Raw genomic sequence first — 14,351 nt, forward strand, 5'->3', positions numbered from 1 at the left:
TGATGGTACGGACTGACGATCGTAAAGCAACACGGAAAACAACAGCAATAATTAGGATTATTTAACGGGTCATAAGAGGAAAAAAGAGTAATTTTAGTCATATTTTCACCATGTGGTTTATTCATTTATAAATGTCTTAGGTTTTAACTAAATTTTTATTTTTACCATCTAAAAATTGGGCTTCAAATTAAATATTTACTTAGGTTACTAAATATTTAGCTTCAAAGTAAATATCTAGATTCAATTTAAATATTTACTTAGGTTGCTAAATATTTAGCTGCAAGCTAAATATTGAGTTAACATGCTAAATATTGAACTCCAAACTAAATATATATTAGCATTCGAAATATTTAGCTACGTGCTAAATATTGACCTTGAGTCTAAATATTTAGATCCAAACTAAATGTTTAGTTTTAGCAATAGCTTCCTAACTAAAAAGCCTATTTAGTTTAGATAAATATTTTGTTAGTCATATACTTGGTTTTAATTTGACATTTATAAATGAATGAATAACATAATGAAAATATGATTTTTAAACTCGTGACATGATAAAGATCCCAGATTGTTGGTGTTGATTATTGACTGTTCCCCTACATGGTGATCTGTGTGTGTGAATCAGATTTTCTGCTGAGTGGCTGCAGGAGTTTTTCTCTTCACTGGCAGAAAATCTGCAGAAAAATGTCTTGAGGAATCAAATTGGGATTAGAAGTCATTTAAACTCTGAATGTCTCCCATTTTGGACGTGCAGATCATGGGAGAAAAATCGTGCTTGTTATAATTCCCAGCTGTGATTTGGGAATGTTTGAAACACAGTTTTCTTCTTAAAGTCATAACCGTTTCTAACTTCCCTCTGGAGATCATAAAATAAACCAAAAATAGTCGGTTCTTTATAGTCAGGGCCAAGACACAATGCTGATAAACAAAAACAAAATATGAACTAAATATTTAGTTTTGAGCTAAATATCAAGCTAGTATACGAAATACTTAGCTACAAACATTTAGTGTTTCAAGCTCCAAACTAAATATTTAGTTGGTATGCTAAATCTTTCCTCCAAGCTGTAATATTTAGTTTGTATGCCAAATATTTGGCAGCAAGCTAAATATTTACCTGCAAAATCAATAGTTACTCAACATTTAGGTCCAACGTAAATACTGAGTAAGCAGCTAAATATTTTGTCTTGAAACTAAATATTTAGCTGCAAGCTACATATTTAGTTTTCATCATAAATGTTTTGTTTGGAACTAAATATTTATGATGCAAACCCAATATTTTTCTAGCATGCTAAATATTTTGCTCCAAATGAAATATTTAGCATCAAACTAAATATTTAGCTTCAAATTTAATACTATCTTAGCATGCTAAATATTTAGCTTTAGACTAAAGAATCTGAGAATGTTCCTCTTACCAGCATCACGTGTTTGAAAACCGTTTTCCTCCTTACATTCAGGCCCGTTGTTATCTGCGTCCCTCTGGAGATCATAAAATAAACCAGTTTCTGGAGCGTGGGCGGATCTGAAGGCTCTTTATGCTCAACGCCAAGACGCTGACGACCTCTCCTCTGTGTTCTGCCGTTGCTCCTCTCTTAGATGTGCGTGCGGCCAGGGAGCAGATGCATTTAGGAGGGGTGACCTATCCCACGCTGCCCCTGCAGGAGGCAGCGCCGCGACCCGCGCCGGGCTTCGGCCCGCTCTCCGCCGCCGGCTCCCCGACCGGCTCCTTCGGCGGCGCGCTGCCGCCTCAGCCGCACAGCGCCTACTTCAGTGGGATGACGGGCCCTCAGCACCCCTTCTACAACCGGGTGAGACGCATCAGGGTCCGAATGTTAAGATCAATGGTGTCCAAAGTGTGGCGCGGGGGCCATATGCGGCCCTCAGAACCGTTCTGCCCGGCCCTGTCACAAACTGGTTTGCCAGTTCAGGCAGTTTGATGCAGATTCACATTTAAAAACCATCTTTCCCTGATCCCTGAATCTTAAAATGTAAAGTGAATCGCAAAGTATTCATCCAGGTTTTTTCTTTTAATTTATTTATTTGTAACAGAGACCAAAGTCAAGGTTTACTTTATTGTCAATTTATCAAACATACAAAGAATCATAATTATGTTTCTCATCATTCCCCTGTGAAGCTGTCAACTTAAAAACATCACGTAGCAACAAATAAGGACAATTACTAATAAAAATGTTTCCCATGATCCATAGAAAACAGGAATAATATTTTTTTTTAATCCCACAAAGTCAAACTTTATTTATTTGGCACATTTTCAACAACATGAGCTTGCCAAAGTGAATCCCATGAATCAGATAAATGATCAAATCTGGTCAACAAATTAGTAAAAATCCGTTGGCTGAATTTTTACCATTCAGAGGCCGAATAAAATCATTTCAAGGGCCACAAATGGCCCCTCAGCCACACTTTGAGACACCGATGGTTTGGAATAATTCGTTATGTCCCAGATATTTCCCCATGTTGTTTTATGTTTGCATGATTTTCAGCGTTTGGTTGTCCTCTCTCCATCGTAGCCATATTTCCCCCATCATGTCTACCACCTGCCGCGACCTTACGCTCACCTTGCCCCCTCATCCTCACGTCCCTCCGCTAAACTGTCCAGTCCGCCGCAGGACGCCGTCGGACTCGTAAGTAACGAGGGAAAGCACCGGACCGCCTCATCTCCGCTCACATCGCTGATGTTTCTTCCTGACCTGGTGTTTGGGTCCAACCTGCTGCATGAACAAACCAGATGCTTCACTTCCTGTTTAACACTTCCTCCTGTCTCATCTTCCTGTTTCATTTTGTTCATTTCCTCTTCCTCATCTAACTCGCTTTGGCTTTACTTTTCTTCACTTGTTCATTTCAAAATGTCTTCATTTCTGCAGCTTCCACACTGACCAAATGTATTCACACACTTTGAACTTTATTATATTTGTTCCAACTGCAAACATCAGATTTTTATTGGGATTTAATGTGATAAACAAGCAGAGATTATTGTAGGGCTGCACCGAACGATTATTTTATTAATCAATTAACATATTAATTATTCTGTCGATTAATTGCCAGAATAATTGATTGATTGAGTTATAAAATTAGTTTAATCGTTTGACTAGACGACTAATCAATTAAACATTACATTCTGAAGATTAATCGTCAGAATAATCAATTAATTGTTTGAATTGTTTAAGCTGACGGTTAATCTATTAACATAGACAATAGATTATTCTGACAATTAATCTAGTACTCTGGTGATTAATCCATTAGTCAGATAAAAGGCATATTCTGCACACCACAGATGTTTATTTGAAGAATCTTTCTGTCACATGAAATCTCAGTAAATTTCTCTGCAGTTTCTGTTTTTAGCGAATCAGGATCTGAAAGGTCAGAGGGTGTGAATACGTTTTCCAGGCTGTTGTCGTCCAATCAGATGCGAGCTTCGTTAACCTTTCAGTGTCTGTCTCCATGTCAGGATGTTATTGCAGAGGATGCCAGGGAGGGCCTCCCCTCCAGCCCATGTGACCCAGCCATGGTAACCTCGCTAGCATTAGCATTAGCATCCATGTTCGGCACAATGCTCACGACTGTCTAGTCAAAGTAACCTGGAATTATCCGCTTGTGAAGCTTTTGGTGTATTTAAGTATCCTTAGGCCTGTCACAGTAATCAATAAACCAATAATAAATTAAAACAAATTACATTTTTATTTGCATAATTTATTGTTTTTTACTTTCTCCTAAAAACTGTAAGATAAGTTTTCAGTCTTGCTCCTTTCTTTGAAGGATAATTTTGTTCATAATTCGTTTTATTTCTTGTTTCTGTTGTTTTTATTTTGAATATTTGAAATGTTTGTTGTTGTGACGGTGAGCTGCGCCGTAAGCAGGTCTGTTTTCATGTAGCTGTTTTTCTGGATCGGATCCATATCGGCCGATTCTTAACCTCAGTGGATCGGTGCAACATGAGCTTCACGATTTTAAATGAATTAATGCGATAAATGAAGACGGCCTGCATGCCGTCTAATTTCAGCCTTGATTTGACCTCTGACCTCGTTGCTGAAGCTCTGCTTCTCCAGAACAGAACAATTTAATGATAAGACAGCTCAGGAGACGTCTGCTTATCGGCGCCCAGCCGGCAGCCGAGTGAGCGATGCAGAGCTAGATGAGCCCGTTCTCCTCCGATCGTCGTGATTCCTGCTTTGTTTTTATTTTCTCTTAACGTTTACGCTGCAGTCGTCGGCGGTTCCTGCTAATCTGGGTTTGTGAGCAGCGTAATTACCGAGCCGGTGTCGGTGTGAGTTCGGCTCCCTGCGGCTGCCGGGACGATCATCAGAGCAACTGTTGGGGCTGGCGCGCACACACACACACACACACCCCCGCACACACATATGCACACACACCCCCACACACACACTCGCACACACGCACACACACTCGCACTCTGGTACTGTACGCTGACAATGAGCCCAGCTCTGGTGGAGCTTATCTCCATACCAAGACGCTTCCTCCCTCACTGAGCTCTGTTTCCTCTTCCCCATCCTTCTGCCCAGCCCAGCTGTAATTACACTCTTATCACACGCACGCACACACACGCACACACACACGCACACACTCACTTTGTGTCACGTTCTCCGTCTGAATCTTCCCTGAATTGAAACTTCTGCTTTTTGTTGAGTAAAAGGTGTCGGCGGAGATTAGCGCTCGTTGTTTCATAATTCTCTAACAGTTTCTACGTCTCCAGGCCGCCGCCCGTTTCTTTCTGTCTGTGTTCACGTCTGCCATCTTTGTTCGCAGGTTGGGTCTCGGCTGCGTAGCGCCCAGAGTTTTATCTGTGGTTTTTGACTGTTTGCTTCTTCTTGTCTCCTTATCAAGCATTTAAAGTCGCTGCCTTGCAAATTGAAGCAGGTACATGTTTGGTTTCGTGGCCTCTTTTCTTTCCCTCCACCTGTCGACGCTCCATCGTTCCACTAACACGGCGACACGCTGCCACCCAGCATGCTGCACAAAGAGACGGCAACGCAACATCAGAGTCACTAACATCAGCAACTAGATTCACATCTTCTGTCACATTGCAAATTCAAACTTTAGTGTTTTTATTAGGATTTTATGTCATGGAATCTAAATAGTGTGGTGTGAGTTTCTGCTCAAATTCAAAATTCAGTTAAATTCAAAACATTTTAGTTATCCCAAAGGGAAATTAGATGTTCTAGAGTAGCAGCCAGTCTCACAACGAGTCTGAAAAAGCCTCTGACTGAAGACTGTTCCTGTATAACTGTTTCAAGGCTGCATGATGAGAAAACAATATCCGGGAAATGGAGATGATATTTCACAGTATCTTATTCCGGATGACGCTAATGCTAATCTGTTTTGTTTGCTTTTGCCACTCCTCTAAGGCCATATGCTTAGAAAGATGTTGGAGTAGGGGATAAGAGATGGTTTAGACTTCCTGCTCTTCATCTATAAAGCCTCTGTTTCAATTCCTAGGGGATTTGAGGTCAAAGTTCAGGGATTGCTTGAGCTTTTGAGATGCTGATCCTTTGCTTTTGCTGCTCCTCTTTAAATCTCTGTCAGGCCGTATGGTTAGAAAGATGTTCTAGTAGGGGATAAGAGATGGTTTGAACTTACTGCTCTGTGGAAAAATCCTTTTCAGCTGCCATCATCCAGAACCAGAGAGAATAATTGTCCAAAAATGTAAACAAAAGTCTAGAAAAAGAACAATCAGAGCTAACAGACCAGATGCTAGCGTGTGCCGTTAAACATTTTTCCTTTACCCATTTTACTCTGATCCGCCTGAATATAATCCAGTCCAGCTGTTCAGTCAAGGGAACATGAGGATGAAGAATCCTCTTCATCAGACTGCTATAAAAAAACAGATTGTCTTCAGTCAGAGGCCTCTTCAGATTTCCAGTGATACAGGCTGCTACAGGAGATCGCCTCGGCTCACAGTCAGAAGGAACTTAGAAAATAAGTTACAGAAACATTTAGTTTCTCTTTGGGATCAATAAAGCATTCTTCACCTTTAGGTTCACCTTTGACCCTAAACACAGAACCAGAGATACGGATGATGGCTTAGATCAAAGCAGATTTCTCTGTTAGAATGGCCTAGTCAAAGTCCAGACCTGAATCCAGCTGAGATTCTTTGAAAATTGATGCTCACAGATGCTGTCCATCCAAACTGAGCTGTTCTGCAAACATTTGCATTTTAGACGTTAATGCAGATTCTTGTTTAGAACGGTCTAGTCAAAGTCCAGACCACTAGTACATTGAGAATCAGTGGATAGATTCCATCCAATTTGAATGAGCTGCTGGTACAAAGTAGACTATTTAGCATGACTCTGTTTGGTAAAACGCATTAAAGTTTGAATATTTCCCATAATCACGCCGCTGTAGTTTCATTCTGCTAGCGTCCATCCTCAGCGCGTCAGACGCCCCGTTCTTACTGGTGTGTGCAGTTTTGTTTGGGATGATTGTTATTTTGTCAAAGCCCCGTCTTGATGATGCTAATAGCTGGGTGGAACCAGAAGGAGAGAGGATAAGAGGGGATAAACAGAGAGAACGAAGGGGGCAGTACCGCTGCTCACCAGCAGGGCAGAGGAAGTTTGAGTGTTTGTGTCTTACAGCCAACAAAGATGGCCGCCCAGTGCGCTGCTAGTGTTGTTGTGCTCATTCACTGAGGTAAAGGGATCAGAGCAGCTCTGTTAGACTCACAGCAGTTTCAGCAAATGTCTTCCACATGTGGATACAGGAACCTAAATTGGCACAAATATTTCCAGCAGCTCCCAGAAATTCAAGATGGCCGCCATGATGGTCAAGGAAAATTCATTTTTGCACTAATTTTGCCAATATTTATTACAGATTAACATTTTTGGTGTCAAATCAAATGACCCATACAAATCATATTTACTGATTTTCTTAGATTTTTTTTTTCAAAATGGCGGCCACAGAAAATTTTGTTTGGCACTAAAATCAGCAATTAGATAAATATTACTGGTCTAAAATAACAACCTACAAGTTTTTGAATCATAAAAATCATATATATGTTCTTGATCTTTTGTTTCCTTTTTCGATTTCCAAAACTTATCGCTAATGTTAGCCCACAGCTAGCGTTTTGCTAAATGGCTAAACAAAAAAAAATGAGGGCAAATTAATGTTAAAGCATGGGACACAAAAATATGATGGCAGAAGCTAATGCTAAACTGCTAAACGCATAAAGAAATGCCTGAAAGCCAACACTAAACTTCCAAACACATTAGAATATTATCAGAAGCTAATGCTAAGCTGCTGATTACATTTTAAACATTAGCAGAAGCTAATGCTAATCATTAAGGCGACTGTCTCTCTGTTTTGGTGTTTGCTGCACATTATCACTTTAAAGTTGGATGAGTCGGATGGCCATCGTCAAAAACAGAAGATAAAGTTCATCCAAGTCATGAAAATGGGGAAAATTTTATGACAATAATCAGTTTAAAATGCTCAAAAGCGGCGGCCATCTTGAAAGGTGGCTGTCATCCTAAAATTTTTTTAGAAATATCCACATTTGAAGGATTTTTGCAGTTTTTTTGCAGTTTTGCCTGCATGTCTCTTTGGCAGTAACGGCTCCTCGCTCTGCACTGTCAGCAGTTTCTGGTTGATTTTCTCTGTAACTCTGACGGGTTTTTCTTTCCGCTGTGCAGCTGTGTCCGGTGGTGCCGCTCAGCTCGCTGGGGACGGACGGCGTGTGCGAACGCCTCAGACAGATCGACGGGATGGATCCCAGCATGCTGCTGCAGTACGCAGCAACCATCACTAAGGTGGAGAACCGCACTCCTCTGCCTGAAATTGAACCTTCAGGTTCAGCAATAATCTACTGAGTCTGTTTCAGGCTAACATCAACGGCCGAGTTCTGACTCACTGCAACCTGGAGGAGCTGAAGAGAGAGATGGACATGAACTTTGGAGACTGGCAACTTTTCAGAGGAATGGTGAGAGAAATTACTCCAAACTGCGACTGTAGTAGTTAAGAATGCTAAAAATGAAGCTAAATAATGTTAACTTAATACTTTTTATTATTTGAAAGTTAAGAAACTTGCTTAAACACTTGCAAATATTTATTGTTGAGCTCATATGTCTATTTCATAATTTAGCAGCAAAAAGGCTTTTTTCTATTAAAATATGACTAATTAACTATAAAACCTGCAGTTAATTCGATTGAAAGTAAGTATTCTGCACAGATGAGACCAAGAAAGAAGTAAAATTCTGTGTGTTTGAAGACTGAGACACTGAACACGCTATCCACTCAATGAATCATGGTGGTGGCAGCATCATGCTGTGGGATATACTTGTCTAGAAAGGACAGAGAAGATGGAAGGAGATAAATCCAGAACCCGTTAGAGAAACGCAGCCAGAGACACAATGAGATCTGTTAAAGTGGCCTAGTCCAAGTCCAGACCAAAATCCATCTGAGATGGCCGCCTAGTTCAAGATGTTAAAATTACTTCTTTATTCTACAAATATTCCAACTTTATTCTTGTAATATTATTACTTCATTGTCTTACGACTTTTTTTTTACTAAAATAACGTTATTATCGTGTTATTATGACTTTTGTTTACTAAAATAACATTATTATCGTGTTATTATGACTTTTTTTTTTTTACTAAAATGACGTTATTATCGTGTTATTACGACTTTTTTCCTCATGTTATGACTTTTTGTGACAACTTTATTCTCGCATTTTTTATGTTCAGACAAATGAACGACTTTTTTTGCATTTTTCTCGCAGTTTTAATTTTATTCTCATATTATTACGACTTTTTTATTTTATTATTTTAACCTTATTTTCATAAGGCCCATAGAAATCATATTTATTGATTTGTACGATTCTTGTATTATTTCAACTTACTGCTGTAAGATTTTTTACCAAATGATTTCTGGTGTTAATAGAACTTTATTCTTGTATCGTTTTATCATTTTATTTGCCGTTTTACGGCTTTACCGCCTGGCCGTAACGTCAAGCTGGAACTCACTGTGTTGTCCTGTTTGCTGAAATGCGTTGCTGCAGGTGATGGAGCAGCGGCATGCGGAGACGCAGGCGGCGCTGCAGGAAGAGTCTGGTGCCGCCAGCGAGCAAGGCAGCAGCGTTCTCCACGGGGAGTCGGGCCTGCGCCCGGCGGTGACGCAGCGCGACGGCGCCGGCGCCTTCGGCCTCAACCTGAGCTTCGAGGAGCTGAGCGGCGCCGGCCTGGAGGAGCCGCCGCGGCGCAGCAGCAACCCGCAGTGGACGGTCGGTGCACAGATGAATCGGTCACACGTTCAATTCCGTCCTGCTTTGTGTTTCACAGATTCCTCTGCCTGTAGTTTCCTTTCCAGGTTGATATTTTACTCTGCAGAGTAAAACGCTAAAATTGAGAAACGGCAAATAACTGACAGATTGGCAGCAAAGGAACCAGAGAATCAGCGGTGTCCAAGCTGCGGCTCGGGGGCCATTTTTGGCACTTGAAGTGATTTTTTGTTTTTGTTTTTTGCAATTCAAAAATCATACAGATTTGTTTATTAAACTTTATATTTTTAATCCAGGTCAAATTATTACCATTGACTTAATTTTCTTGCAATGGAAAATCGCAAGAGAATGACAAAAAGGTAAAACTTTTTTAATCAGTAGACCCACGTTTAGTCAAATAAAATCAGCTTTTATTTTATTTATCAAACTTGGTTAAAGATGAAAGTTACCCGAATCCTGTTCTGGAATGAATTTGTTCAGCAGAACCTAAAAGATTTTGAAGAGTAGAAGTCTTTATTTAATATGGCAAATGTAAAAAAAGTATTTTAAAAGTTCTGGATTTGAAATGAGTAATACACAAATATATTTATACATCATGCAACTTTATTTGCTATATTTTATTTTCTAATAATACTTTTCTTGAATTTTGTCTCACATGACTAAATGTTTGGACATCCCTGATGCAGTTAATTAATAACTACTACATTTGCAGATTTAAAACATTTCTTTTATAACAACCTTAGTATTTACAGAAATCTCAAAGTGTAACAATCAATAAAACAAATTGTATAAAACTGAAATAAACCCATAAAAGACAGATTTAAATATTAAAAGAGAAAGACAGACATTTAAAGTTTTCCGTGCTTAGTTTATTGTTGAGAAAGCAAAATAATATTGTTTTGTTCCATTTGACAAGAAGTTTGGAAACAACTGGTTTATATTCAAATATATGCATGTGTCAGAATGGCTAGTCAAATCCAACTATAAATAAATAAATAAAAATAATGCAGTTTACCTGAAATTCCAGCTAAACTTTCTGCAGTTCGGGTTGTTAGATGTTGCGTGTCCGCCCAGCAGGCCATCCTGAGGTGACCTTAGCGGTTTCACATCGGTGTGGTTTAGAGCGAGAAACTCATCGCAGCAGGAGGAAACTAATGTCATGTTGAATTTGACAGAATTAAAAATACATACGCAGCAGCAGAAGGTGTCATGAGGCCCCGTTTATTTTCACCCTCGCTAGTCCCCGTTTGCAAAAATAAACGTCTAAGAACAAGCATCTCTGCTGCTGTTTAAATGTCTCGGTTTGTGAAATGTTTTAAATGGAGCCTCAGGGTTTTTCTCCCTCCTGACAGTCCAGTAGACTCGGTTCGATTGGGACCAAAACTGCAACATTCTCTACATTTTCAGTTCTTGCAGTTTGCTTTCCCACTGAAATGAGTCAGATGATCCAAACTGATTGGAAAACCTGTTCCCCTCCTGGCCTGTGGGGGCGCTGCACCAAGAACCACTGAAGGAAACATGAAAACCTCTGAAGACTGAGCGCAACTTCCTTCTTCACAAGATATAAACAAAAACAGAGCTGTCAGATTTTAGCGAAGACCACAAATCATTTCTCCTGCTAGCGCAAGGCTATCTCATTTGTTTTGGTTGTATTTACCCAGAATGCCCTTTGCTGTAGTCCACTTCCTGCTTTTGGAGCGTTCTCCAGTCCGCTTTGTGTTCATATATACATTCAAACCAGACCAGAGTTCACTTAAACCGAACCAAGCCCGAGGTTTGTAGAAGGACCAGAGTTAGATTAGCATTCACTTCTCCCCAAACGAACCAGACCTTCTGGGCAAACGGACTGGAGTTGGGTTAAGGTTCAACTAAACATGGCCACCTTTACAAACACACTAACCGGAGTTTTTCCTTCATGCTGTCAGGCGATGAATCCCCACACCTCCAGCATGTCCAGCCTCAACTCCCAGGAATCCTCCAATGACATCTGCAAGCTGACGGACAAGCAGCAGGCGGAGTACCGGGACGCCTACAGGGAGTACGTGGCCCAGATGGCCCAGCTGGAGATGACCGGCAGCGGGGCGGAGCGGCCCGTCCAGCCCCATCCGAACCACTTCCTCCAGACCTCCTGCTCAGAGGACAAAGCGGTGGGTCAGCTGCCTCAGTTTGTTCCAGCACACATTGAAAAACTATAATTTTTAACTTTCATATTGATTTACAAACCAAAATCTGAAAAGTGTGGCATGCTTTCCTCCTCCACCCCATCTTACTCTAAGTCGGATACCTTCAGAAGTCACCCAATTGGTAAATAGGACAGAACATTTGTTGTTATTGAACAAAATTTTCGTGCATTTCTCCAAATCAAAACAAATAAAACACTTTTGGCATTTTTCCTCTCCCACCGTAAAATAATGTCCAGAGCCACAAAATATCCTTAGCACAACAAAAACACTGCTTATGTTTGCATGCAGCCTAGAAATAAAAACTTTGAGAGTTTAGTTTGCTGTGTAAAATTCAGTAACAGACAAACTTCTGCTAATAAGGGAGATAATTTTTCATTTAGGTGGGAATTAACATGGTTGAATTTAGCGACCTTGACCTCCACTTATCATAGTGTTGGTATAATGCTTTAGCAACAGCTTCAGCTAAATATCATGTTAATATAACACTTTAATGCTAGGTATAACAATTTACCATTAGCTGCTTCTAAATATCCTGTTGGTTCAGCGCTTTAGTGTTAGCTTACACTATTTACTATTGTGGTGTATCGAATTAGCAGTAGCTTGTAATGAATACCATGTTGGTATAGTGCTGTAGGACTAACGTTTGCTAAAAATATATATATTAGTATAATTCTTAAGCATTAGCAGTAACATAATTACTATGTTAGTAAAGTGATTAAGCATTAGCTTCTGCAAAATATGTTGGTATTGTGTTTTAGCATTAGTGAAACTCATGTTTATGCTTCACGGTGGTTTAAGGTTAGCGCAGCTAACATAATAGCTAGCAGTTCCCATCACTGGTAACATTAATAAGATACATTAAATTTGACATTTTATTGCTATTTGGGGGCAAAAAAATCTAAACATTTTCTAAGGAAAAGATGAATTGATACAAATAAAAAATAAAACCATGCATATCTCACCCAGTATTCATTTTATTTTTGGTGTAATTGACTAATAAATGTAATTTAAATTTCATTCCTTCATCCTGAATGCTGAATCATTGGTTTACTTGTGCAATTATCTCTGACAAGCTGTGGAATGAGAGTTCTCCTTATCGAATCCTTCATCCTCTCCTCGCCCTCAGGCCAAGGAGGGAACAGACCCTGACAGCCGCAAGCCCTTCAAGAGGGCCTCCAAGAGCAGCGACATCACAGACTTCGCCTCGGGCGCCGACGCACCGCTCCTGGACCCCATCAGCGAAGAGGATGAGAACCACAGCCTGTCCTCCAGGACCCCGGCTTCAAAGAAAGCAGCGGGGTCGTACTACCACAAGCTCCCCAGCGAAGACGACTCCGGCCCCGAGGAAGCCGACAACACCACGCCGCTCCTCCACAAGGAGGGCCGCGCCAGTCCGCCATCGCCTGGCCTCTGCTCAGACGTCCTGGAGAAGAAAGACTCGGATTCAGGGATGCGGTCCAGCAACAGCTCCCCGGGTTCGCCCCTGGAGGAGGCCGGCAGAGCGCTGAACCCCGGCCTGATCGAGCTGGAGCTGGAGGGCCTGGTGAGGAAGAGGAGCCTCTTACCCAGCCGGCTGCAGGACGCGGCGGTGGCCCGCATGTCCATCTGCTCCGACGCGCCGTCTGAAGCCAGCCTGATGGCAAGCAGCCCGGACGAAGGCTGGCCCGCCGACTCGGTCAGCAACCTGAACCGCACCGCCAGCAACACCACCCTCAACAACAACTCAACGACAGACGACACCAACTCCAACTCCAACAACAGTCGTCAGCGGCAGGAGAACTTCCTGGATTCCAGCATCATCATCCACCCAGGAAGCACCGCCGCCACAGCCGTCCATCAGAACCAGAACCTGTGCTCCATCAACCTGGGAGACGAGCGGGAGAGCGTTCTCTGAGGCCCTCATCTCTAATTTGGGTCATGTTCATCATTGATGTTGTGATGTTTTAGTGCAGGTATTTGTGGAATGAGTAGCTGATCCAAATAAAACCCTGTTAGCAGAACTCCTGACCTCATATCAGTGATTGTTTCCTGTTGTGTTTGTGATTTCTCTCCTGTTTTTCCTTGATGGAATAAAAAGCGTTCTCAAATTGAAACCAGAAGCCAGATGTTACTGATGGTTCAGCAGTTTTGATGCATGGTGGTGCTGTTTGGTAGTTTATTGGTAGTAGGGGAATGGATTTCCTGTTGCATGATGTTGTGTTTTGTGAATCAATAAATATTTCACCACATGACCCATAATAATCGTCTGATGATCCTTATTACAGTTTTTTTCTGGAAAATCTTTTAGACATTAAACTTGGATTCCCAGAGTTCCTACATAGTCTGGAATTAGATTTAAATGTGTATACATAAGAAAAAAGTTTTAATGCATTCACACGTTTTAATATTTTATTAATAATATATTTAAAAAGTTCTGTCAGTCTGGACTTACATCCAACTACACGTGTATCTAGCTAGTTAGCAGCATAGCTAGATAGCTAGCTGCCTGGCTACGTTGCTAGCTGGTTTCTCTATCAATTTAATTTGTAGAGAACATTTAAGCAACAAGGTCTTCAGATTTTATTACTTATCTTTGTACAAAAATATCTGAACTGATGAGCTAGCTGTGTGGCTAGCTTGTTAGCTACGTTACTAGCAAGCCAAATTGCTACACAGACATTGCTCTATCAATTTAACTTAGAATATTTCAGCAACAAGGCCGATTAAAGGGATTTACATTATAAAAACATAGAGTATATATACAAAAACGTAATAAAAAGTTGTAATCCAGACTAAAAGATGTTCCGGTAGTAATCAAAGGCAGCTCTAAACAGGAGGGTTTTAGCCTCGATTTCAGTGTTTCAGATGTTTTAGTTTTCTGGAAGTTTTTTTCTGAGATGAATGATGCTTCTCCGTGTTTGGTTCTGGTTCTGGGGATGCAGAGGAGAACCGGA

At 40.8% G+C, this 14,351-nt stretch overlaps 1 protein-coding gene across 5 annotated transcripts in view; it reads left to right on the forward strand.

Annotated features, from left to right (window-relative positions):
- Nucleotides 1–13,656, forward strand: part of LOC102221788 (kinase D-interacting substrate of 220 kDa-like) — a 64,239-nt gene extending 50,583 nt beyond the window's left edge. For 3 of the 5 annotated variants that reach the window (XM_023352254.1, XM_023352256.1, XM_023352255.1), the window contains exons 25-32: nucleotides 1,588–1,799; nucleotides 2,520–2,633; nucleotides 4,852–4,884; nucleotides 7,653–7,769; nucleotides 7,841–7,939; nucleotides 9,017–9,238; nucleotides 11,161–11,382; nucleotides 12,545–13,656. In XM_023352254.1, coding sequence (XP_023208022.1) covers nucleotides 1,588–1,799; nucleotides 2,520–2,633; nucleotides 4,852–4,884; nucleotides 7,653–7,769; nucleotides 7,841–7,939; nucleotides 9,017–9,238; nucleotides 11,161–11,382; nucleotides 12,545–13,312 — 1,787 coding nt within the window. In that variant the 3' untranslated portion in view covers nucleotides 13,313–13,656. The remainder of the gene's footprint in view (nucleotides 1–1,587; nucleotides 1,800–2,519; nucleotides 2,634–4,851; nucleotides 4,885–7,652; nucleotides 7,770–7,840; nucleotides 7,940–9,016; nucleotides 9,239–11,160; nucleotides 11,383–12,544) is intronic. The other 2 variants (XM_023352258.1, XM_023352257.1) reach the window with 2 other exon arrangements.
- The last annotated feature ends 695 nt before the right edge of the window (nucleotides 13,657–14,351 follow it).

Source organism: Xiphophorus maculatus, chromosome 19 (assembly GCF_002775205.1).
Source record: "Xiphophorus maculatus strain JP 163 A chromosome 19, X_maculatus-5.0-male, whole genome shotgun sequence".
Taxonomy (NCBI): domain Eukaryota; kingdom Metazoa; phylum Chordata; class Actinopteri; order Cyprinodontiformes; family Poeciliidae; genus Xiphophorus; species Xiphophorus maculatus.